General features: G+C 32.8%; 3 protein-coding genes across 3 annotated transcripts in view; 1 reads left to right on the top strand and 2 right to left on the bottom strand.

Moving 5' to 3' along the window:
- Positions 1 to 14,518, bottom strand: part of LOC123670019 (phospholipid-transporting ATPase VA) — a 100,478-nt gene extending 85,960 nt beyond the window's left edge. The window contains exon 1 of the mRNA XM_045603514.1: positions 13,704 to 14,518. Coding sequence (XP_045459470.1) covers positions 13,704 to 14,518 — 815 coding nt within the window. The remainder of the gene's footprint in view (positions 1 to 13,703) is intronic.
- An 822-nt stretch (positions 14,519 to 15,340) lies between these two features.
- LOC123670022 (rab GDP dissociation inhibitor alpha) lies at positions 15,341 to 17,164 on the top strand. Its single transcript, XM_045603516.1, has one exon. It carries the CDS (start codon positions 15,415 to 15,417, stop codon positions 16,744 to 16,746), a length of 1,332 nt encoding a protein of 443 aa, XP_045459472.1. The 5' UTR covers positions 15,341 to 15,414; the 3' UTR covers positions 16,747 to 17,164.
- Positions 17,165 to 17,238: 74 nt separating this feature from the next.
- On the bottom strand, positions 17,239 to 23,836 carry LOC123670023 (beta-alanine-activating enzyme). The gene is made up of 6 exons (XM_045603517.1): positions 23,607 to 23,836; positions 22,483 to 23,315; positions 21,188 to 22,061; positions 19,847 to 20,162; positions 19,274 to 19,537; positions 17,239 to 17,659 (listed from the first exon to the last, which is right to left on the bottom strand). Exons 1-6 carry the CDS (start codon positions 23,834 to 23,836, stop codon positions 17,273 to 17,275), a joined length of 2,904 nt encoding a protein of 967 aa, XP_045459473.1. The 3' UTR covers positions 17,239 to 17,272.
- Positions 23,837 to 25,927: the final 2,091 nt, after the last annotated feature.

A 25,927-nucleotide genomic window follows, 5' to 3' on the forward strand; every position in this document is an offset into this window, starting at 1 on the left:
TATCCCAACATTACGGAATCGGCAATTACGCGGGCGAAATCGCGAGGCACGGCTAGTGTTTTATATAGTTTATTTTAACTTATATAAGAGTCCAAGTAATGAAGGGCGTCTCAAAAAAAGTAAGCGCCGCAAAAAAGACGAATCTTTTTCAAGACTGAAACATTTGACGAGCCATCGATCACACGCCACCTGCCCGTTCTAATATTAAAGAAACAATTCCTTCTGTTATTTGCTTTCGTGACTTTCTGACAACGTACCTAATTGTACATTAATGTACTGAATTATTTACAGACAGACAGGAAATACAGACGTTTTCAATTGTTACTGATAAAATTTTCAATAAGTAAGTAATAGTATTTGTTGTTCAAAAGAGGTTTTATATACTGTAAGGTTGATTTGAAAAGTGTTTATATTGTTGGAACTTTTATTTCGAATTAATATATGGGCGATTCTCTGTAATCTTGTAATCGGCTGTCCCGACCGTTTTTTTCAAAAAGTAATCTAATTATTTAAAAAAAAATCACTTCTAATGAAACTTTAGCCTCGAATCTTTACGAGCCCATTGTTTTTAGAACCATAACTATTTTAATTTTTTTTCTATACGTGATAGAAGCTCTAAAAATACAGTCCCCAGGCTGTCCCCATCACTGTATTTCCGCCTAGGAACGAGATTTACGAAAAAGTTATTGAAACTACGTACATTTGGCAGTTAATATGATAAGAAAAATAACAAAATTAATATTATTTTCTTAAAACAAGGTCTCGTTACGAATGTTATTATATTAGTAAACACCTGTAAACTTTGTCCCCAGAATTTTCAAACAGTCCCCTGCCAAAAATTCAAATCCATAATTAAAAAAAACATCAATATTTACAAACGTTTTTTAGAGATAAACGAAAGGCAATTATTGTTAAGTTTGATGCCTTGCCGAATGCGGCGACAAAACGTCATTTTGTTTAGTGTCAGAGCGGCATTTGTGGTGTGAACTCGCGTTTGATCCGCTACCGCACACAGTCCTCTGGTAAGTAATAATATTTGTATGTTAATTACTTTAATTATTGCTTTATCGTTCATTGTTTTATTATCTATGTCTAAATTGATCAGTAGATTCTTAGAAAACTATTTTACGTCTGTTTTGTAAATATTGTCAAATCTAACCTTAATACACAGTCCCCTGGCAACAGTCCTCTGTCTGAAGATGCAGCAGGGGACTTTTTACATAACAGGGGACTGTGTATTTTGCGTATTGGTTATTATTTTTATGTATTGTTTGTGTTAAATTATCCACTAGTATATTTTATTAATGTGAGAATCATCAAAATATCATTGCTTCGCATTATTTTCCTTTATAAACTTATATTATTTTACACAGGTCTATCGAAAACACATACTTCATGGCTCCTAAAAAGAAAAAGTTATCCCGAGAGGAATTACTACAGAAAAAGAGATAAGCAGAGCGACTACGATACGAAATAAAAAAAAAATAACCTGAAAAGAGAACAAATGAGAAAAAAGGCGAAGTTGAAGTAGCAAAAGAAGAAAGAAAAAGGGTTGCGAAAATTAGTAAAGGACATGACAGCTCGTGACCACAGAGCTGCCTTGAAGAAGTGGAAAGAACATTGTACTGTATACCGAGCCAAAAGACTAAGACTGAAAAGCGTCACTAATAACTTTATACGAGAAAAAACGCCGATCCTGAAGCAGATACTTTTCTACAAGACCATCTACTCCAGTTCAAGATCAAATATCTCCAGCTCAAAGCCCAGTAGTCTCCAGTGCTAGTTTAAATCAAAGAAAAAAAGTATTCACAAAGCGACGAATGAAGTTTAACAGAGAAAGAAATGAAAATATCACACGCTTAAAGAAAAAACTTGAGAAGTACAAAAGAAGATTAGCGATTATTGAAAATGTTAGAGGAGCGTGATCAAAGAAAAGAATTAGTCAAGAAAGCATTGTTGGCGACGTCATTAGTAAGCAGTTGAAAGAAAATTATTCCACATTGAAACGTACAAAAGAGAGACAAATTTTTAAGAAAGTTGTTACTGGCTTGTGTAGAAGTACAGTCACTCGATACCTAAAGAAATGAAGTTGATGTCTAGACCTGGAAAAAATCTAATCTCAATGGTTTAGATGTACCTGTAGCTAAACGATGTAAAATACCTCATAGTCATAAAAGGATTCGGAATTTATGTAACAATACTGGAGATTACGCCCTTGTAAAATATCCAGCTAAAAATGTAGAACATCGTTATGCTGCCGTAATTAATGAGATTAATGACGATGAAGTACGTAGTTACGTGTTACTTTCCTCAAGATTTGTAAGCAAAAAGTGCAGATCTATAGAATCAATGATAATCCTAACTTGATTTTGAAGGGAAATAGAATATTTTATCAGTTTCCTACTCAAATAAACGTTTTCGAGCGCTAACTTTTTTAAATGTTAAGTTCATTTTGATTAAACTTTTTATGTGCCATATTTGATTTCGAAAAATCCTTAGGATTTGATTTGAGGTATCAGTTGAAATATCATATATTTGAGAGAAAAGACTTTTCTAATCATTATATTAATAATAGTAAATATTTTAATGAATATTGCATAAAGTATTTAATGATTGATATTATTAAGACTCTGTTGATCTCAGTGAATGAATGTTTAAATTTAAATAATTACATTAATAATAGTAAGTATTTCATTTAATAAATAGTATTATAATAATAAGACTTTATATTGATATCAGTGAGCACAAAATGTATCTAGTACTTAGGGCTAAATTTTTGATATAAATGTTTAAAGAAAGTTATATTTTGTATTATTTTATTATAAACTTTTTTGATTAATGATGCGAAAATATGTCATACAAACAATAATTATTTGACTAATGGTAAATGATTTTTTTAAGTACGTCAATCCTCTCTCACTTAACAGCCCCTTTTCACGTTCAAAACAGTCCCCTGATGCCTCAAACAGTCCCCTGTCATGATTTTTTGGAAAATTGCTAATTTCTCGGAAAATACGTATAAATTCAGTGGGCCTCCTTATCTAACTAAAATAATAGTTAATTTTCTTCGAAATGTGACACGGTTTTTTATCAAATAGCAAAAAAAATTGCCAGGACAGCATTTGTATGGGAGCTGTACGAGCTTACAGAGAAATACCCATATATACATATATAATCGGAACGGAATGTAACTTCTTATTAACTACAATTAATTTATTTAATACTTACATAATTATATTTTGTAAAACAATGATTAAAAAGTACTTTGAAAGGTTATAGAAATAAAGATTTTTTTATGTTTTATTTTTTGATAAGATAGCTGAATGTGGCTCACATAGCAAAACCGTTAATTGATCTTGTAGTTGAAAAAACGCTTGCTATTAAAACACTTAAGTAGTAGGAGACCCGAACTAGAGATGAAGTTCATCCATCTGCTTAATGGATGAAAATTAACTTATATTTATTTTAGTATATTAGATAAAAATCTCGAAAGGGTTTGTTGACAATTTCTGGCCAGGCTATATTATATTAGGTAACCACCATTCAAACCAGACTTTTAACAGGCAACCCTATGTGATCCGTATTCACACTGAAACAGCGCTCATTTTGTAGTCTAATTATTTAATTTTTATTCATTAAGCAGATGGGTGAAGAACATGTCTATAGTTATAGTTCGGATCTTAGACTAAATTATTAGTTTTATTATCACTGACATTGACAACACATTTTTTTGCTAGCTTCGTGTAAATGGAAATCTATTTGATTGTATTAATTAGGTAATGTACGGCAAAATTAAAAAAGTTCGTTTTATTGATTAATTTAATTATTTAAAAATACATACACGATCGACTGACCTAAGGTAAATTAAGGTAATGCTAGTGTTTTAGGTAACAACAAACTTTTATACATATTTAACTACACTCAGAGTCGGAGCGGAAAAGGCATCTATAATAATGAAGTGTAAAGCAGGATCACAGCCAACCAGGCTAACGGGCCATTCATTATACAACAAAAAAAAAATTCATTTCTTTGAAAATTTCCATCTAGCACTTTCAAATAGTAACAAATACATACACACTAACTTCCTTATATCACAAATTTCAATTAAACGCCATTATCATTTAGATAACTCTGTTTCGTTGAAAAAAACGGTTCAATGCACGCAATCGACAATTCGTTCCACATATAAGTATACTCGTAATTGTTATATGTCAAACAATATGCCATTATTGATTAAAATTATCTCAGCTGTGCACTTGAGATAAATTTTATATGAATCAATTCATATGTTGATCAAACTTTCGCTTTCGTCTGGATTGTGTTATTATTAATAGAATTATTTTAATTTTTGTTGGTTAAACCTACTAAATTCGATTTGATAAATTTTCGGATATAGGTACAATTATGTGGCTTAAAATGTTATGGAATATTATGTGATTTATATTATATATATATATATATATAAAGGTTATTTCTTTAATATTCAACTGATCAAAAAGATAAAATTTTGCACAAGTTTTTCATTAGTAATACAATATAAAAATATTGTCTAAACATATTTTTCCTACTGATAAGTGTTAGAAGACTATAAAAATTTGTAAGGAAAAGTTCGATTTTTCACTACATTTTGAAATATTTTTAAATCTCGCTAAGCAATTTAATAAAAAAAAATGATAATAATAATGTTAGCCATATTTAACAAGTTCTAATAATAACACGGACAGCCATAATTTACACAATGAACCTACTTGTTTATATGTTACCTACCTCATGTTATCAAGAAGTAGACTTTGTTTGCATAAAATGTGACGATTACAGTTAGTAGGTATGCTACATTATCCAGAAGAAGCATACACTAAATAAGTAGTAGTAACGAAACAGTAGCTGTAATAAACACGAATACAGGTAAAACCACGAGTGTTCTAGTTATAACAATAAATAGATAGTAAAGTTGTTTCAATATTCGAAGTTACTTATTTATACGTGACTAGCGACCCGCCCCGGCTTCGCAGAGGTGCAATGTACTATTAACAACAAAAGACGCGTAAGAAATCTCTAAAATTATCAGTGTTTCTGTACAGAATTATACATGTATTAAACTTATACACACAAACCTTCATAGCATACATAGGGAAAGACAGCGGGAAGCGACTTTGTTTTATACTATGTTGTGATAATTAGGTTGATTTTTTTTTATTTGCCGTCCTGTCATGCAAAATACCAAACGCGTGAAGTTGAAATAATCGTTACATCTTCGTAAATTTTTAAATTTTCTACATTTTTTTTCCTAATTTTTTATTCCCTAAGAACTTTCTACAAAGTATTAGAAATTTTGAAAAGTTCGGATATAATTGATCAATTCTCGAGTTTAGAAGACACATTTAGCGATTCATTTTTATTTAGATATAATTCCTTCTAGAGTGTTCTTCTCGTCACCGTCCAGACACACAATGTGGTCGAATGTGAAGCGGGTATTTACAAAAATGTAAAGAAGAAGAGACAAAGTAGGATTAGAAAACTTAAATACCCGGATTGGTCTCACCGTTTTTGACTTCTGCGTCCTACATATAGCGATTAATTTTTATTTATACATTTAATTAGAAATTTTTGAATTCATTCAATGATTCACGGACAAATATCACATTTGTAAATAGTAACGCACAGTGGAAACATAGTATTCTTAGAAATTAAATAAAAGCACAAGTCATTAATGTAACAAATTTTTTCATAGTCATACAGAATTCGTGCGAATTATGGGTGTACGGGATTTACGTTTTGAGGGTGTTTTGCGTGTTACATTGAACACAATGATACACAAGCTTCTACTTTAAAATTACTAAAAAATTAGTGCCTTACGAGCTAATCTAATAATATTAACATACTTCAACATTTTGGTCATGTCTTAATGTCAGTGCTCAGCCCCCTAAACCAACGACGATGTGAAGGCCGTTAGGGCCAACAGCATTAGACACTCCAAAAGAAAAATAATAATAAAAAAGCATTTTTAAATTATGTACTCAACAGTTAAACAAAAAAAATGGAATGGCTAGCTATGGGCCTCAAGCAAGCTCAAAGTGCTCCTGCACTGGAAGCCAAATGCTTAGCTATTTCTATAAAATTAAATCAAAACTATCCGTAGGGCAAAAAAATAACATATGAAGCATAGATCATATCAAATCAAAAGTTATAATCGAAGAGGCCAGTAGATTTTAAAGGTCGATGGCCTACCAACATTTCGCCCGGCCGGGCCGGTGTAACAGTAGCCTAATTAGGTTATAATTTTGATATCTTTGCATCGTAAATCTAGCTAATAAGTTTGAAACATAAACATTTACATATAATCCTACATAATAAATAACTAGGTGAATATGCACCGTAATGTATTTATAATAACGAAATGGATATACCCAGATGATTCAAATTTAATATAAAAGAAATGAAGAAACTTTACTAACAAAAAGAGTGGGACGTTACGATAAGAAATGATACGTACATGGGACACGTACAAGAACTGTGACACACTTCACTATGTGTATGTAGTATGTTCGTCAATACAATAATACTTATAATAAAATTTAATGACGATTGATTTGGGAAAATTATTGCAATATTCGTCTTTTGATATTGAATTTTTCTATTTTAGTTTAGTTTGTTAAAAATACATTTATAATTTTTCCTTATACTCGTAAACTATTGCAATATTTAATGCAAAAACGGAACTTTTCCGTTTACTCAGTTTGTGTTGGCATCAAATGTAATAATGAATAATGGAGTATCCTTCGTATGAACAACGAGGGCGATGGGAGTTAACATCATTAATATTGGAGTGGTTACGGAAACGTGAGCATGACAAACGCTAGAATCAGAAAGTCAATTAATTTCCTATGACAAAGATGACAAGGAATAGGTTCTTATTTATTATCAACTGGCCGATCCGTATCCGTACCCGCAAAGTTTTCATCTCGCTCGCATTTCTCCGACTTGATTTACATATACAATTATTTTTCACTAAAAGTTTTGTTCAGTAACAGTAAAAAAATAGCCTATATCACTCTTGGATAGTGTAGCTTTCTGTCAGTGCAAGAATTTTTATGGTCGGATCAGTATTTGCGAAGATTACACCCTACAAACAAACAAAGTTAGAAACTTTACCTCTTTATAATATTAGTATAGATTATCTTCGAAATACGATACAGATTTGATCATATCTTTTTTAACTTAACACATACAAACAATACTGCATACGATTTTATGCTGCAAATCTTTGCGAGTCTAGCTGGTTTTTTTTTTTACATAAACAGCAATATCGCGTAATATAACATCTTAGGCATTATAGTACGAGTTAGTTTTACGCTAGTTCATTAATTAGCGTCGATAATAATTTAACCAATTACCTAATATGTCAATTATATATTTTCAGAGACTAAGATGTTTTAGAATGATTGCGTAAATTCCGATCAGTTCATTAACAATTAATACTTAAGTATAAAGCACTTAGCCAGATCTGAACGTAGAATATTTTAGCTGTCCATTTTCTGTTCCATCGGTTTCTCAGAATGGCATTTGAATAGATTGAATGATCGCATTCAGAACTAATGAAACCTAAGATCATGATTCAGATAGATAACCCAGTGCCTTTCAGAATCGATTAATTTGAAAGTACATGAACTTTAACTTAGGAATCTTTGTAACACGAATTTTTATTATTGAATTTTATAATGACCTTTATAACACAATTATATTCATGTATTTAGAAAAATCTAAAGGACATTCCATCTACATAAAATATTGCCATTTTATACTAAGGAGATGCTTTTAAATTGCTATTTTAGCTATAATATTTTATAATGCATATTGGCTTACTAATGTATACTTGCTATTAATTTATTTTTTAACCGGTTTGGCGTAAGGAGGTTATCAATACGACACGTATGTGTGTCACTGCTGGAACTGAAAAATATTCGCACATGACTATATTACCTATTAGGCATTCTAAATAAATATGCTACATTTTATCGGTTTATATGTTTGGTATAGGTTGGTATGTAAATAAACATGTTCACGCATTTCTCCGAAACTAATAATCGGTACGTGAACAACTCGTAATGACCTCAAAAAAGGCAAAATACGCTCGTTATTTATTTTGAGTTATATTTAGATATAGACATTTTTTAAGTAATAATTTTCTATTCCATTGCACCGTTTATCGAGAAAGGTCATACAAGATATAACGACTGTACTTTTTGTCGCGTCTTAGTAGACCTAGGACAACGGACGAAGCAATAGAACTACCTACTACTAGGTACAATTGTGTTTAAAAAAAAATCGTGTATTGTGTAAGTAAGTATACACGAATTATACATTTTGGTTGATCAAAAATATCTCTTTAATTTAGTTCTATTTTCATACATAAACTTGTTTTACGAGTAGTTTCTCGTTTAGCACCTCTATCGTAATGGCAATGACACTCCCATATTGTCCTCGTCATGTGTCTACTCGCTTAGATCTGACACCATCCGTACCTACATAGTGACTAATGCCCTATTACTGTATTCTTATTGTTAGTACTCTATTTTACGTCTTAAATTTTACATAAGGTGATTACATCATAAGATGCAAAAGTTGTAGTATTTGCCTTTATTAACCTATTTCTAAAAAAGGAGGACGTTTTCGATTGGATTGTATTTTTTTAAGTATGTTACCTTAGAACTTTTGACTGGGTGAACCGTTTTCGATAAAAAAAAATTAATCGAAAGGTGTTGCGTGTCATTTTCCATTTAAATTGAGAGCTAACTAGAACTTTTTGAGTTATATCTAATAATGGGTTTTTACTTGACTATTTTTTCGTCGACCCACGTTGTATTAGGTATACCACATAACTTTTCACTGGGTTTACCGTATCATATTTATAGGATTTTTACTTTAATATCCATGTCGTGTGGTCTCATTTAAATTTGATTGAGATCTGATGAATACTTTTTGAGTAATCTTTGATAACGCGTATTTATTTGACTATATTTTCGTGTCCTACGTTGTATTACATTTTATTGCATTTTCAATTAATTTTTCCCCACAAAGTTGATTTAATAGAAATATTTTTCTAAAAACAAATTCTTTACAACCATTGTATGGTATGAGGCGTTGTATTGTTGTGGAAACAATGTGCAATGCAGGAAAACCGCAAAATCTAAGGAATTATTTGATGCAGTGTAATAAAGGTAGGATTTATTTTAGCTTTGTATCTTTCATATATGTTAGATAATTAACATAATGTTTATATATTAATAATGTTTTTATTCAGTCGTAAATTCTATTGCAATACAAGACGTCTTGCGTGGTTTCACTTTATCATCAACCTTCTTATCATCATTGTTCATCAGCATCATTAACGTTTTTAAATTTTGACATTCCTAATTTTATTTTGTACTAGCTGACCCGGCGAACTTCGTATCGCAGTCGATTCTTTAATTTTATTAATTTTTTTTTTAGAATTTTTCTCTCCGTAAGAACCATCCTCGTACTTCAAGGAATATTTTAAAAAAGAATTAGCGAAATCGGTCCAACCGTTCTCGAGTTTTGCGCTTAGCAACACATTCAGCGACTCATTTTTATATTATTTTAACGGACAAGTATAAAGTTTTCAAAATAAATACTATTTAATTTTTACTCGTGACGTTTGCTCATCTTTGCATGGCTTATTCTGCAGTCTATAACTCAGTTTAAGAAACATGCCGTTATAAGTATTTCCAATTCTACCGCCAGATTTGGTGAGCTCTGATACGTTGATTAAAAATTAGAGAAAGATTAATAACGCGTATTTATAGAAGTTCTTAATTGATTATTTAAAATTGTAATTATAGCAATAAACTGTTACCGTTAATGTAAACGAAGCTATAGGTTGAGATTACCGCACGCGGATACGGTATGCAGTACCGTTTCATTCTTATTAATATTACGATTACTAAATTATTTTACACGTAATAAAACATAATTTTATATTTATACGCTAAAATTATAGTAATAAAAAATTATGTATAAAAAAGTTGTATAGCTTTTAATACTGATCGTTATCAAGAATAAACTATTTAAGTACCTACATAAAGTTATTAAAAAACATTATGTTCGTATTTTCAGCGACTTAAGGATATGTTCGTGATAAGAGGTTCATTACAATATTTGTCGTTTTATATGGCAGCGATTTCGGTAGGGATTTAAAATGTTATTATCACAATGTATAATATTCTCAAATATTCACAAAATAGGTTCCTCCACTGAAATTAGATTTAATGCTGGTGTTTTATCCATACTAATACACATTAATCTTTATTGTATGTAATAAGCTAATAAAACATAAGGCCGGATATTTACGTTTGTTGTTAATCATTCTACGTTGTCTACATTTCGGCATGATTGAGAGTATCATGGTCAAGGGTACCAGTAACTTCTCGTGAATATCTCGTTCTACATGTTACTAAGAAATATGCAATAAAGTTTAAGAATTTGCTTGGTGTTTTATAGACATTATAGAGATTTGTAAACGAAACTATAAAAAATTTCGAATAATTTCGGAGATAGGCGGAGACTTAGGACCTGTTTCTCCCTTTGCGGTTTAAGCATTGACGGTATTCAACAGATAAAAGTTTTTCTTAACCATCGAATTCTAATTTATTTATGGGATTATTCTATTCGCAGTTTTGAATCAACAATTGGGACCCTAGTGACCTATTTTTGTTCTTGCGGTTAAAACTTATCACTTGCTTATGGGCAGGATAATCTTTATCCTCCACCAGTGAAACAGGCCCTAAATAAAACATGTTATGACATTATTATTTCTGTACGGTAAAGCCGATGAACAAAACGCATGCATGCATCCCTTGTATTATGTTTTTTTTTTCATTTCCCTAAACACTAATATCAGTAACAAACTAATAACATTATTTATATATCCCCATCGTGATATGTGGGGCGAACTTGGGGAGGCCTATGTCCAGCAGTGGACTGCGATAGGCTGAAGTGTGTGTGTATATATATCCCCATCGATATCCATCCATCCGCTTTGATTTTATAAATTTTGATTTGTATTTTCTTTGATTTTAATGCCAATTGCCTTTTTTATGAAAGGTTATAGAATACACTAGGTTGTCAATTGAGAATTATAACGTCAACTAATGTGCGTGTAACTTTAGGGGACGCCCATTGTTTTTATGAGGTTTATTGTCATTTTTATGTCGATAAATAATAATCAAATGACAATAATGAAAGAAAAATTACGTAACGATAAAACTACAGAAAAGCAAAGTTTGTAATTAGTTCGAAGTTCGACCGATTTAATTTTAGCCTATTTTGAAATAAGAGGATGTGAAGTTTTAGATGTCTAGAGGTATGTTTTTATTGTTTGTTTTGTTTTCTAATTATAAACCGTTCATTCAAATTTATACCAAATAACACAAATTTAAAAACGCAACAATAAAAAAAGGAACTGGGCAAAAAAAATTGAAATTACTAAATATTTCTGTTTATACACTGTTTTAAATTTATTTCCTTAAATATTTTTTATTATTATTTTTTTTTTAATTAACAAAATATATATTTTTTTGTTGTGGTTTAGTGACAATTAATATTAGGAAAAACCCAGACAAGGGCCCTATTTTTTAAATCACATAAAGTTTACTGAGTCATGTAATGTAATTTAAGGGCCGTTCTTAACGTCACAAATAACCCTGCGCAGGTTGATCCGTAACTATTAAAACCAATACACGGGTGTCATTGTGTGGGTGTGTGGGTAGGCAGAATTCCCTGTGTTGACATAAAATAGCCCCTCTTACTATTCAATAGTACCAAAAACTGCAGCATTATTGTTTCTGATGAAATTGTTAACATTATAGTAATTGTATGTAGACAAATCACTAGGTACATTTTGAGACTGATTTTAGGTATATGCGAAAGCAGGTTGTATTACATGTTTAGTGCAGGTACTTGCACTCATATTGCACAGGATTTAATATTTTGTACTATGGACAAGTAATTATTACGCACGGCTATTATATTATAGGAATAAGCCGGATCTAGAGTAGTGAAAGTAACTCATATAAAATAATAAGCTACTAACATATGCAAATACGCTCTTACTTAGCCTTAAAAGCAGATTTGGCGGCTTTTACAAACTTCGCCAATCGCTGACATATTATTTGACTACGAGTAAAGCATTGTCGTAAGACAAATTTTTCCGTTCGTGTCATAATTACGTTTTAAGTTTCATGTTTGTCGGCGACAGTGAAACGTACTTTCTCATTACTAACCCTACTATTCAATAGACACGTTATATATATTTTTAAAATTTATAATTCTCGCTACTTCCTTCAACACGACCGTTTATAATGAACTCATATCTGGCACAAGTGAAATCACGACTAGAATTAATTTATATATATATTTTTTAAATATTTTAACGACATTTAATAATCTAATTGATATTTACGATTGAAGTATGATTTTACTGCTAGTAATTACACATTTCGCTATTAATTAATTAAAGTCAATTGATTTCGATTAAGCTAACTTTTCTGTTTTTTTCTTCTTTATGTACTAACTAGCTTTACCCCATGATTTCTCCAGCGCCTTTTTTTATAATATATTTTTATATCTATGGTACAATCATTAATAAATTAAATTTTTCTTTGTACGGCTTTTGCTTGTGTCAATTTGATAAAAAATATTTGGCCAGTATTGTGTGTAGGAATAAAATAATTTATTGAAGAGTATCTATTTTAAAATATGTAATTTTGAAAATATAAAAACAACTTATTCTAATCATATTACAAAATACAAAATATGCTGTTTATATAATAATAAGCGCTTCTTTTTCTTTTGTGGATTTATTTAATTATGGCTTTCAATTGTAGCCAAGTTCAATGTTTTACTAAGAGAATTAAATTCAAAATAGCAATTTCAGTGTTATTTAAGACTTGTGCAAACAGAAACCTGTTGATATTGACCATAAGCTGTTGACCTGACGTTAAGATAATAAATTGCTTATTTAACAAATCAGTAATGGTTAGAGGTACGTGGAATTGTAAAGGTATAAAATACACGTACCTCCTCGTGTTTTATGTAAATTTTATTAAAATTTGTACATATATTTTCATTTATTTTATTTTATATTTGTTTATAATGTTATGCATAATACTTATAATAATAACTCAAATATGACTACAAAATTAAAAATCTGCAATACTTTCATTCTTCTTGGTAATATTTTTAATTATTTATTTATTTTTTAGAAAATGCTACCATTTTAGTCATTTTTGAAGGTAGAAAAACCAAATTTTGTTTTGAGATTTCAATAAAAAATTAATAATGGTCGAGTAATTTTTAAATTGAATATATAAATTAAATGCAATCCAGTTAGAAAATAACAAGTGCTAATTGTTGTTTAAAACAAACAAATTAATGTCATACTATGTAAGCAGTCATGACAGATAGCTAGCTTATGTGGAGTATTGATATGACTATACATATATTTAAAATTTAAACTCAATGATAAATATTAATTTTACTTAGCTTTTTATAATACAGCATAAAATATGAAAGGTAAGCTTAATATATTTACAACCATAAATTTCTTTAGAAATTTAATACTGCATTTTAGTTTGAGCTAGAGATACTGTCCATAAATTGTAATAAAAAGTATAAAAAATACTCACTTTTTGTAGACTCTGCAAAAAGAATTATTAATTCTCTTGTCTGAGAGGTGTCTCCGGCGATCCTCAAAGAGGTCCTTGATAGCGGTAACACCAAGCACAAATAACACTGGTAGCATTGCCACTTCCTTGCCAAAAGCATTGATAGCTGGCACCCAGTTTAACAACACTATAAAAATAAAGTAAACATTTGCAATCCTATGGAATTGTTCAAAGAGATTTTTTGGTATAAATGAGAGTAGGGTGTATTTAGTAGTCCTGATTTTGTTATTGCATCTTTGTCCATTGGGATGGTCTTTAGGGGGTGTTTTGTCGGGAACTAGGTGATTTGGGATCACTATTAAGTGTCTATTATCGACGGCAGGTTGCTGGCGGCGCATGAGCCAGAAGACGGCGCGACGCCAGGGTGCTACCACAGAGGCTCGACGTAAGGTGTAAATGGAGTCGGAGCGTGATGCTTGACGGGAGTGGTGACCTCGAACTGAAGACAGACGGGGCTGGGTGCTGGCTGGCGCGGGCTCCCTGTGTCCTGGTGGTAGAATGAAGTCTGTGCGACTGCCGGTCCTACTGTGGCCGGAGGCGGTCGCGGCTCGCGGCCCTTCGCCGATCTGGCCATGGGACAGCGCACGTTGATGACCTCGCATGGCCGATTTGAGAGCTGGCCGTGCGCTCGTCGGGTTTCCTGCCAACATTGGCACCCCTCCATGACTGATAGATCTTGAATGTCCTTTCACTTTCGGGAAGAGATATGTTTGCTCTGGCGCTCCTGGCAGACTTGGTACAGTCGAAGGAGTTTCTCCACTTCCTTCTGTTGACATTTTTATTCATCTGAAGGTCGTTCGGTTCGTTTTTTCCTTGCATTTAAAATCTCGGTATTTAGTGCGCCAGACCGTATAAATCAATGGTCTCAATACAACTAAAGAGAATGTGTTGAAAATTCGAAGCATATGGTTTGAAATCATCTGTTCACTATTTTACGGATTCATATTTTTATCATAGTCCGGAATGACACAGAAATTCTTTAGTTGATTTAGAAAGTTTTAAAACAAAAAACATTTTTAAACAAAAATTCAGACAACAATACAGCAATATTTGATCGCCACGAAAGAAACAGTCGTACTTGAAGTGTGCACGAGTCAAACTCAAAAACAAGCAACCGACGGCGGACCGACTGACAATTGATACTTTGACAGTGACAAGTTGACATTATCATTACGAATTCCGACGAAATCTCATATTTATAATTTTTTTTTAATTCTAGCAGTGTTGCTACTAATAAATTATATGAATTTATTTATTTTCAGAAAATTTAAGATTTTTGGATATCGTTTTACAATTCATTTTTTTTAATATTACTCAAAAATACCACACGCCTATAAGCATAATATTCATACCTACGGAATTGATGTAAAAAAAGGTTTTGCTCATTACGATAATAATAATTATAGAATAAGAAGGTAGATTTAATTTTAAATACTAACAAATATTAATTATAATTCTTTGTAAGTTTGTACATTTTGTCATCATTTACATAAAACCAAATATTCTTTATGACGATAGGTTGGTCATGTTGGTAGTAATATGAACTCGTCGACGTCATCGTCGGCAGACATAATCGCTTAATTTTCTGAATCTTCCGACATTTTGACGTTTGATCTCCGATTCCTTCGTTTCAAGTCTTATAAGAATCTAAATAGAAAAACTTTTTGTCAACATGGATGAAGAATATGATGCAATTGTTTTGGGTACCGGCCTTAAAGAATGCATCCTAAGTGGGATGCTCTCCGTGTCTGGAAAAAAGGTTCTGCACATTGATCGTAACAAGTACTACGGTGGTGAATCTGCGTCAATTACCCCGTTAGAAGAATTATTCGCTAAGTTCAATGCGCCCGCACCGGATGAAACTTATGGACGAGGTCGTGACTGGAACGTCGATTTAATACCCAAATTTTTAATGGCGAATGGATTACTCGTAAAGTTGTTGATCCATACGGGCGTCACCCGGTATCTGGAGTTTAAGTCTGTCGAAGGTAGCTACGTGTACAAAGGCGGCAAAATTTCAAAAGTACCTGTCGACCAGAAGGAGGCCCTTGCATCCGATCTAATGGGTATGTTTGAGAAGAGGCGGTTCCGAAACTTTTTGATTTACGTTCAAGACTTCCAGGAAGAAGATGCTAAAACATGGAAGGATTTCGACCCCAGCACAGCAAATATGCAGTCTCTTTATGACAAGTTTGGACTGGACAAAAATACTCAAGACTTTACTGGTCATGCTCTGGCACTTTACCTAGATGATAGTTATCTGCAGCAGCCTGCTATACAGACAATACGCCGTATTAAGTTGTATTCCGATTCCCTTGCCCGTTATGGTAAGTCACCATATTTATATCCTATGTATGGACTGGGAGAGTTGCCTCAAGGCTTTGCTCGTCTTTCTGCTATCTATGGTGGCACATACATGTTAGATAAACCCATAGATGAGATTGTATTGGATGAGATGGGACGTGCAGTAGGAGTACGATCTGGCAACGAAGTGGCAAAATGCAAGCAGGTCTACTGTGACCCGAGCTATGTGCCCGAAAGGGTTCATAAGAAGGGAAGAGTCATTCGTTGCATTTGTTTATTAGATCATCCCATCAATAACACTAAAGATGCTTTGTCTACTCAGATTATTATCCCTCAGAAGCAAGTTGGTAGAAATTCGGATATTTATGTATCTCTAGTATCCTACACTCATCAAGTTGCTGCTAAGGGCTGGTTCATTGCTATGGTATCTACAACCATTGAGACTAATGACCCTGAGTCTGAGATTAAACCCGGATTGGAACTTTTGGGCCCTATCAGGCAGAAGTTTGTGTCCGTTTCAGACTATTATGAGCCAACAGATGATGGCAGTCAAAGCCAAATATTCATCTCTGAGTCATATGATGCTACCACACACTTTGAAACTACTTGCTTAGATGTTCTTAAAATATACAAAAGGGGAACAGGAGAGGATTTCGATTTCTCTAAAGTTAAACTGGAATTGGGTGAAGAAGAACAATAAATTTATGTATATTGCTTGTTAATTTTAAATTTGTTTATATACTGGCTAAATAAATGAATGTTCATTAGGGAAATGGGATAAAATTTTATGAGCTTCTATAAGTTGCTGTAGAGATGTTCGAGCAGTGCTCCTTCATTTGTTACTCCCAGCTGTTTAATTTTACTGAAAAAGTATAAGGATCGTTATTTATAAGACTTATTCAACATTTAAGAATGCTTTTGTATATGACTTAAGAAATTATGAGGCATGTAATGATCTGCACAAGTGATGTGGTAGTTATGTGCATAGGCTATGCATTCCATTCTGGTACTTTTTCATCATTTATCCATATCATATTTGATAACATGTCAATGTATGAACGCTCACTATACAATTAAATGTTTTGTGTAAGATCATCATAATAAAATTACATTATAAACAGATTTGTTTATTTTCACCCTTACCTTTAAAAAGTATAACAATTATATTTTATATAAGATATGACTAGAAAAATTGGCTTAAATTTTTTAATTAAGATTAAGGCAAATTATAAGTTAAGTGAATATTTTATTGAGTACAAGTGGTCATTTCTGCAACCAATAAAAATATAATCACCGTAGATAGCTGGAGTTGAAAATGATTCATTTGGTAAGGAGTACTCGGAGACGAGGACACCTGTTTCTGAGTTAAGAATGCATAATACGCCATTGTTAGAGACTGCCAGTATCAGTTGGTCACTTAAACTACAAGGAGTAGAATAAACTGAAGATGTTAATTGAGTTTTCCATTGTAAATTTGGTTGAAAATTCTTCACAATGATACTGTACACCTTACTGTCATAACATCCAAATACCATTTGCCATTTAAATTTATCAACTTCTTTTATGTAAATTGATGAAAATATATTCCCTTTTGCTCCTTGGTATTTCCAAATCTGAAATTTTGTTTTATATCAGTATACTACATGATATTCTATCATAATAATTTAGATAGCTTAATACATAACAATAATAAACTAGACTACAGTTTGAAAAAAAATACATTTTTTCATAATTTTTATGTTTGGCATATTATATTTATTCAAGTAGTAACATGATCTGTAGCTTATATTGTTTCAATGAAACTGCTCTACCAAAAAATATTTTTCAAACTGTAATAGTGGGCTAGCTGTGTGGTTACGGCAGTAAGAATATAGCCACCCCCTCTCTTTCCGTGGGTGTCGTAAGAGGCGACTAAGGGATAACACAGTTCCTCTACCACCTTGGAACTTAAAAAGCCAACGGATGGCGGGATAACCACCCAACAGCTAGGGACACGATATCGCAACCATAAGTATCGATATCGATATAGTATCGGTATCGAAACAAAAGTATCAAATTAGTAATAGCATCGAAACTCAAGTATCGATATGAGTAAGTATTGAATAAATTTTGAGTTTCCCTATTACTTTAAATTAATTCACATCCACAACAGAGGCGCGCAGACCATGAATGAGACTGTTGTGATTCATTATTGGACCACAATGAAAATAAAAATAAACAACTTAGATACAAAAAAGGTTTTATTTCTACTAAACACATTATGGAGAAGAGATAAACATAATAATTGTGTTTGCAGACAAACGAAAAAAAACCGACTTCAATTACATCGACAAGTAATACAACGTAGATCGACGAACAATTAGTCAAATAACTACGCGTTACCAAAGATTACTCAAAAAGTAGTTATCAGATCTCGATAAAATTTAAATGTTAAATTGGTATTTACGAGTTAGTTGCTCGTTTATTTTTTCCTTTTATGGAATCGATACTTGATGCTAAGTACTGATATTAGTACTAAGTATCGAAAGAAAGTATCGAATTTCTGAATACTAGTATCGAATCAAAAGGTAGCGATATGAGTAAAGTATCGGATTCGATATCGTGTCCCTACCAACAGCTGGCTTTCAAATACACAGACCGAAGACGGGCAGCAGCGTCTTCCGTGCGACAAAGCCAGCCCTGCGGTCATCAACCCGCCTTCCCAGCGTGGTGACTATGGACAAAACATATGAGTTCACGCCATTTTTGCCGCGAACTTATGGAGGCCTAAGTCCAGCAATGGGCTGTATTAGGCTGAAATGATGATGATGAATAATAGTGGGCAAGATAATTATAACAAGTAAACAGTCAAACTCAAAACGCATCTCGGCAAAACTACACGTACGCCAACTAGTTGTGAAACAAATATGGTATTAACAAAAACATTATTTGTTAAATGTCATGCTTCTTATACTAAATTAATAAAGTAAAATAAGTTCTTAATTTTTGAAACAGATAAGGTCAGGGTAGGAAGGTGACAAACATGTTACGACGCAAAGACAAAGTATTATAATAATATGATTTGTCTACTATCAGTTAAAAGTAGATAAGCGACGTGTAGGTTATACGTTCTCGACTTACAATTACCAACTTACATATTATATTGTACGGTAGACAACCAACCAAAAAAAAAAACGACATTCAGTTTACAAAACCAAAAACGACTATAGATAAAAAAAATATTTAACCTTGATGCCTTTTTCAACTGTTCTGCAATGTATTTCTCCATTCACCTCCGCGAAAACGACATATTTATCGTTATCGTAGAGTACAGGATTAGCAAACACTGGGCTCCCTAGAGAGGCTCTCCAAACAACAGTTTTTGTCTCAATATGTATACTTGCGCAAACCCCTGTCAGTGTACCCAATAAAATATACTCATTTTTAGCGAGAGCTAAATCAGCTGAAATGGCCTGACCAGAGATTTGAATTGTATGTTTTATTATTCCTGTCTGTAAAAGATTTAAAATATAGTATAAATTACGATCTCATATAACGTTAATAAATAAGTAGAATTTTAGTACAATCACTTTCATTTACAGTTATAAAGCGAATACTTGTATACATTAACATAATTCAGTATTATTATATATAGTCTATGTAAGTATAGTCTTTGTAGTATATGTGAGATAAAAGTGATACTGATAATACATGTACGTTTAAACTAATTAAATTGGACTTTATTTCGTACGACATAAATATAATTTTGTATTGCTCAAAGAGAAATAATTCGTAGTTTTTATTATGCAAACCATCCTTACCAGAACGTCAATACAACGTATGTTTCCATCGTATGCTGCAATATAAAGGCATCCTTTGCAACAAGTTCCTTTACTTTTAATCATAGAACCGATGTTTATGCGCCAAAGCTCTTCACATGATTCTAACTTGAAGCATACTATTGTACCATCGTAAGTCCCAACCATTCCACATGGTGTTGTCAATGGAGTGTCGTTGTAACAAAAAACAGATGCTTCGACCCGCGATTTCACTTTGACCACACCTTGCGTTATACCAGTGATTGCATCAACAACAACGATTTTCCCTGAGTGACTGCCCACGGTCACGAATTGTTTGCTTAAATCAAAAGATAAAAGAACGTAAATAAAAATATAGTTAATTAAATATTGTATAAAACCCAAGTACCTAAATAATACCGAAAATAGTACCGAAATATTCTAACATAACTAAACTGCAGTAGTTAAGAATATTAACATTGTAAGTCCCTCAATTTATTAGTAAAATGGAGGAATGAATGGGTTGTAATTGTCGTAGTGCATAACTATAACTTTTACAATAACATGCTGGTTTTCAGAGTCGATAAATGTTATAATTGTGTAAGTGATAAGACGTGTTCCATAAGAATGCATTAAATGGTAGCAGTGTATATAAATGGCATATCAATTGAAAAGGGAGAACTACACCATCTTCCTGTCTGGACGTACACCAGACTCAGTTTAACTCGTAAATATATTGCGGTGTTTAAAAAACAACCACTCTGGTGTGGTCCGAGTAGTCGCCTAAAACACCGACGGTTTGCGGGTTCGATTCCCGCTCGGGTTGGATGTTTGTATTTGTACAAATATTTCTTTCCGGTTTAAATGTCCGTCCTTGTGGGTCTGCCCACCGTGCCTCGAAAAGCACGTTAAGCTGTCGGTCCTGGTTATTATTATAAATACCTGATAGTGATCGTTACCCATAGTAGGCATCATATCCGCCAACCCGCAGTGGATCAGCGTGGTGGATTAAGTTCCAATCCTTCTCCTACATGGAAAAGGCGGCCCATGCCCAGCACTGGGATGTATAGGTTGAATCGTATTGTATCGGTGTTTAAAAACGAGAAATAGGCAATGTTCAACGAGAATATATATATATAGCCGAGCGGGAATCGAACCCGCAAACCGGCGGTGTTTTAGGCGACTACTCGGACCACACCAGAGTGGTTGTGTGTGTGTGTGTGTGTGTGTGTGTATATATATAGCATCCTTAGGTAACCGAACTATCCAAAACAAAAATATATTTTTATTTATTTGGTCTTTGAAGATTAGCGCATTCAAAAAAAAACTCAACTTTTCAGTTTTCTAGTATAATATCATACTTACAAACCATTTTTAAATAAAGTTGGAGGTGCATCAACACATTTTCCAGTATCGTAAGTCCAAACAACTACAAATTCTATAAAATTTTGAGGTTTTACATTTTCAGCTATCTTTTTAATAGACTGCCCAGTTGATGCAAAACTTTCTGTATTTGATCTGGACCTCTTAAGCCTTTCTCGAGTCCTTTTCTTTTCAATACCTAGCTCTTTAACAGCAATACGTATAATGTCATCTATTGTATTTTTCTGACTAATTAAATAAGGTAAGATAACCTTGCCGAATTTTGGACAGATGAGAGATAGTTTGTTACAAATTGAAACTGCAAGAAATGAGGTACCACCAATAGAAAAGAAGTCTCTATCCTTTATATCTTCATATGTAAAACATCTGTTCAAAGTCACTTTCAGTTCCTTCATTAAAATCATTCTAAATGATTCTAATGTCTGAGGTTTTTGTAACTTTTGAAACATTTCAGATAGAATTTGTTTTGATATCTTGCCGTGAGAATTCATTGGTAAGTTGTCTACTCTTATAATTTTATCAGGCCAATGCTTATCATCTAGTTTGCACTTCAAAAAATCAGATAGTTCCTGACTACTTAGAGTTTCAGAAGAAAAGTAGACAACTAGAAGCATCGGCTTTGGTAGCCAAATGGATGAGCATGTGGTAACTCTTGGGCATAGCATTATTGTAGACTCAATTGCTTGTAAGTTCACTTTGTGGCCAAATCTTTTTATTATATCATCCTTGCGGCCTCTGTAGTAAATTGTTCCATTTTTAACTTCACCTATATCACCTGTATCAATACATTTGAAAGAATTTGGTTCTTCTGTACTAGTAGCTTTATTTAATATGCTACATTTTCTTGTTTTACTTGCTGAAATTAGCACAAAATGTTCAATTAAAAAAATATATTGAGTATACATAATATGTACGATTTTATTCGGTTTAAGCGAACCGTGGCGCCGTCTATAGTGAGTTCTTTACAGAAACCCGTAACTATTCAAAGTTTCATATTACAATGAAAATCTTTGACAGGAGACGACACCATGCTATTTTTAGTATGTACGATGATGAATAAATGTGGCGCCACGGTTCGCTTAAACCGAATACAAAAATCATCATATCAAAAATTTCGATCTAGCGGATACATCGTTCCATAGCTTAATTGGCTAGAGCGCCGACACGGTCAGTCGGAGACGCGGGTTCGAACCCCGCTGGAGCGGTCAATTTTTGATATGATATTCAAAAAAGAGTATACATAAGTTTGTATTAATAATAACTTTTAATTTGCTTACCAACAATAATTTTATTAGTATTTTTATTTTTGTGAGTAGGTTCTAAAATAATTTCAGTTTCTGAGAGACAATTGCCGAGGGGTACTTCCTGATCGCAAACTATTTTATTTAAGTCCAGTTCAGCAACACACGCCCAACATGACATTTCAGTTACTCCATAAAGTGTGAATATTTTAGTTTTATTTTTAACATCCTTTAATTCTTTCAATCTTTTTATACCGTTCAGGGGTTCCCCTCCTAGTGCCAATATTTTTAGTGTGGAGTTGGCACCTAAAATACTATTTTTGATATTTGCATTTGAATGTTGAAAGAACCTTGAAGGTGTTGTTTGCCAGAACGTGACAGAGTTTTCATTTTTTTCTGGAAATAATACATCAGGTTTTTCTGGTGCAATAAGGAGGGATGCACCATTCATGCAGGCTAATAGAATTTCTATCATAGAAGGGTCAAATGTCAATGGTGTAGAAAAGTAGATTACATCATCTGGTGTGATGTCAAATATTTTCGTAAGATCATCTATATTGGGTTGCATGCATTGTAATGGCACCTGAATATGTTTAGGTTCACCAGTACTGCCAGACGTTGTTGCTATGAAAGAATGTTCAGGTGCATATTTGTAATTAGACTGTCTTCCACTCGATTCTAAGTCATAAATATTTACAGTCAAATTAAAAACGTTTACTGTTTTATCTGATTTTCTATTGATCAATTCTGAATTGCCACTTTCTACATTTTTTATCTGCATTAAGATAGAAAATTTCACTCTCTGTACAATTTTTTCTACATCTTCTGCAGGATTCAGAAACATAAAAGTAGTACTACATTTATGAGCTCTAAAATAAAAAATAAAAATCTAATATATAAAATTCTCATGTCACAGTGTTTGTAGTTAAACTCCTCTGAAACGGCTTGATCAATTCTCATGAAATTTTGTGTGCATATTGGGTAGGTCTGAGAATCGAACAACATCTATTTTTCATGCCTCTAAGTTATAAGGGAGGTGGATTAAGGGGCTTTATAACATATATGGCAAAACAACGTTTGTGGGGTCAGCTAGTATTTGTATAATTTTTATTTACATAGTATGGCTATTTTTATAATTTGGTCATTATTAAGATACTTACGCAGCGATAACACATGGAATGATTACGTTTCTTTCTGAAATTATCCCAATGATTCCTTTCTTACATGGCAATTGTTGTAAATTTTGGGATAAATATTCACAAACTCCATACAATTCTGAATACGAATAGTTTTTATACAATCCATTTTCATAATGTCTAATGGCAATTCTCGATGGATACTTAGCACATGTTCGTACGAAAACATCGTAATATCCGCGTTTAAATCTCATTTCATTTAAAGATTAAAAAATTTAAGAAATTTTGACTAAAACTTTTGTTAATATTACATTATGTAATAATATCACAATATTGCTTAAGCAACAGAAGTGCCAATGTAGTTTCAGATTTCCCTTATATTTTTTACCTGCAATTTGTATATCATAAAAATCAATTAAATGTTCGCATAAGCGAGGTAAATAAAAATATTTTGTTTGAAAGTGACATTGACACACACAGATTAAATATACATAGTGGTTTATTTGTTTCTTGTATAAAAGCAAAGGTCTAAGAATACGCAGCCTCTGTTTGTATTCTTACATGGCAAGGAAGATCAAAATAAAAGTGGTACACACGAAATTTGTATTCGATAAAACTTGTAAAAATAACAAAAACAATCTTGGCTTAACGTTTCTAATTTGTCGCTACACTTAAAATTACTACAGATGGAATCAAGTAAACATAGTCAATTTATGATTTTTATCACAACCACTCCGATGTAGTAGTGTGAGTAATTGCCTAAAATACCAACGGTTTGCGGGTTCGATTCCCGCTCGGGATTGATATTTGTGTAGCGACATCTATCTCGCAACGTACGAACTAAGAACTGACGTATCCTACTTCGCGATATTAAAGTCACCCGAAGATTGAAAATATATACAAGAATCCGACAACCACCGTGTATTTGTACAACTATTTATTTCGAGTTTGGACGCCTGTACTTGTGGGGTCTTTCCATCGTGCCTCGGATCACACGTTAAGCTGTCGCGTCGGTTCCGTTTGTGATCATAAATACCTGATAGTGATTGTTATTCATAGTAAGGGAATATATCTGCCGATCCCTAGTGAAGCAGCGTGATGGATCAAGCTCCGATCCTGCTCCTACGTGGAAAAAAGTTACTATGCTCAGCAGTGGGATGTTACAGGCTGAAGGTGAAGTTTTTTATCCACAAAAATGTTTGCGATGGATGTCCTTAATATTAATTCGAAGGAGTAGTGGTGTTACCGTGCCTTGCTCTGGTTTTGCTGTGGTAGAAATTAACCTCACATTCGTGACGTAATACGGATGTTGGAATATTATCCAATTGTCGTCAGTGCAAAACCGTCTTAGCCTGCCTCTTTTCTTACTATCCTATCCTCAATATTCTTTGCTGTTCTTTGGGGACTCTCCAAGAATATTGTCCTCTTTGTTAATGTTTTCGTTTTAGGAAACATAAAGTAGTAATATGCTTTAGGTAGTACGCAAACTTACCTTCCTTTTCTTAAAAACTGTTATTGATACGCTTAATTGACTCTAACATATATTTTTTTAGGATCCTGTTACCTTATAAACAGGTAAAACTCTTAGAATACCTAAACGCGGTAGGGACTAGAAAGTATAATTTTTCAGCCGTCACTAGTACTTTTAGTTCGAGTTTTTCTTATGTGCACCCGCCGTGGATATTTACATACACACGTGTTCTGGTAGTAGGGGCGTAGATACCGCCGTATCAGCTGTATCAATGATACGGGGCTCCCTATTTACAGGGGTAACGTGTGTAAGCAAAAATTAGTAAAAAGTTATCCACGATGTCACTTAATCTCGTGCTTCCTGGGGAAAAAACATAAAAAAACTGTCATACGTGCCTATAGAGTTCATACTTCAGAAATGACAAAAGTCAAAAAAGCAATCACCTTATTTCCGAGTTAAGCGTGCGCCTAAAAGTTGATAATATCCTGCATCGTTGCAGATTTCAGTTAATTATTATGAACAATTAATTAATCTTTTTTTATAACAATGGGGGTCAAACGAGCAGACGAAGCCATCTGATGTTTAACGGCTACCGTCGGCCATGGCCTTTAGAGAAAAGATGTATACACTCGACGCTTGAAAACCCCCAAATTATAGCGCTCAGGGAAAAGGGTCATTCCTGTTGATTGGTAATCTCAGATTATACATACTCTTTTGATTTCAACTCTGATCTGTTTGGTTTTAAATGTATTGTGTTTGAATTACTTTAAATTTGGAATGTTATTTTATTTGTTTAGATTGAATTGTGTCATATTTTATGATTCTGTGAAAATCGCTTTAAGAAGTAACATGTCTAGTTATCTGATATAACTTT

The sequence above is a fragment of the Melitaea cinxia genome, chromosome 4, assembly GCF_905220565.1.
Source record: "Melitaea cinxia chromosome 4, ilMelCinx1.1, whole genome shotgun sequence".
Classification (NCBI taxonomy): Eukaryota; Metazoa; Arthropoda; class Insecta; order Lepidoptera; family Nymphalidae; genus Melitaea; species Melitaea cinxia.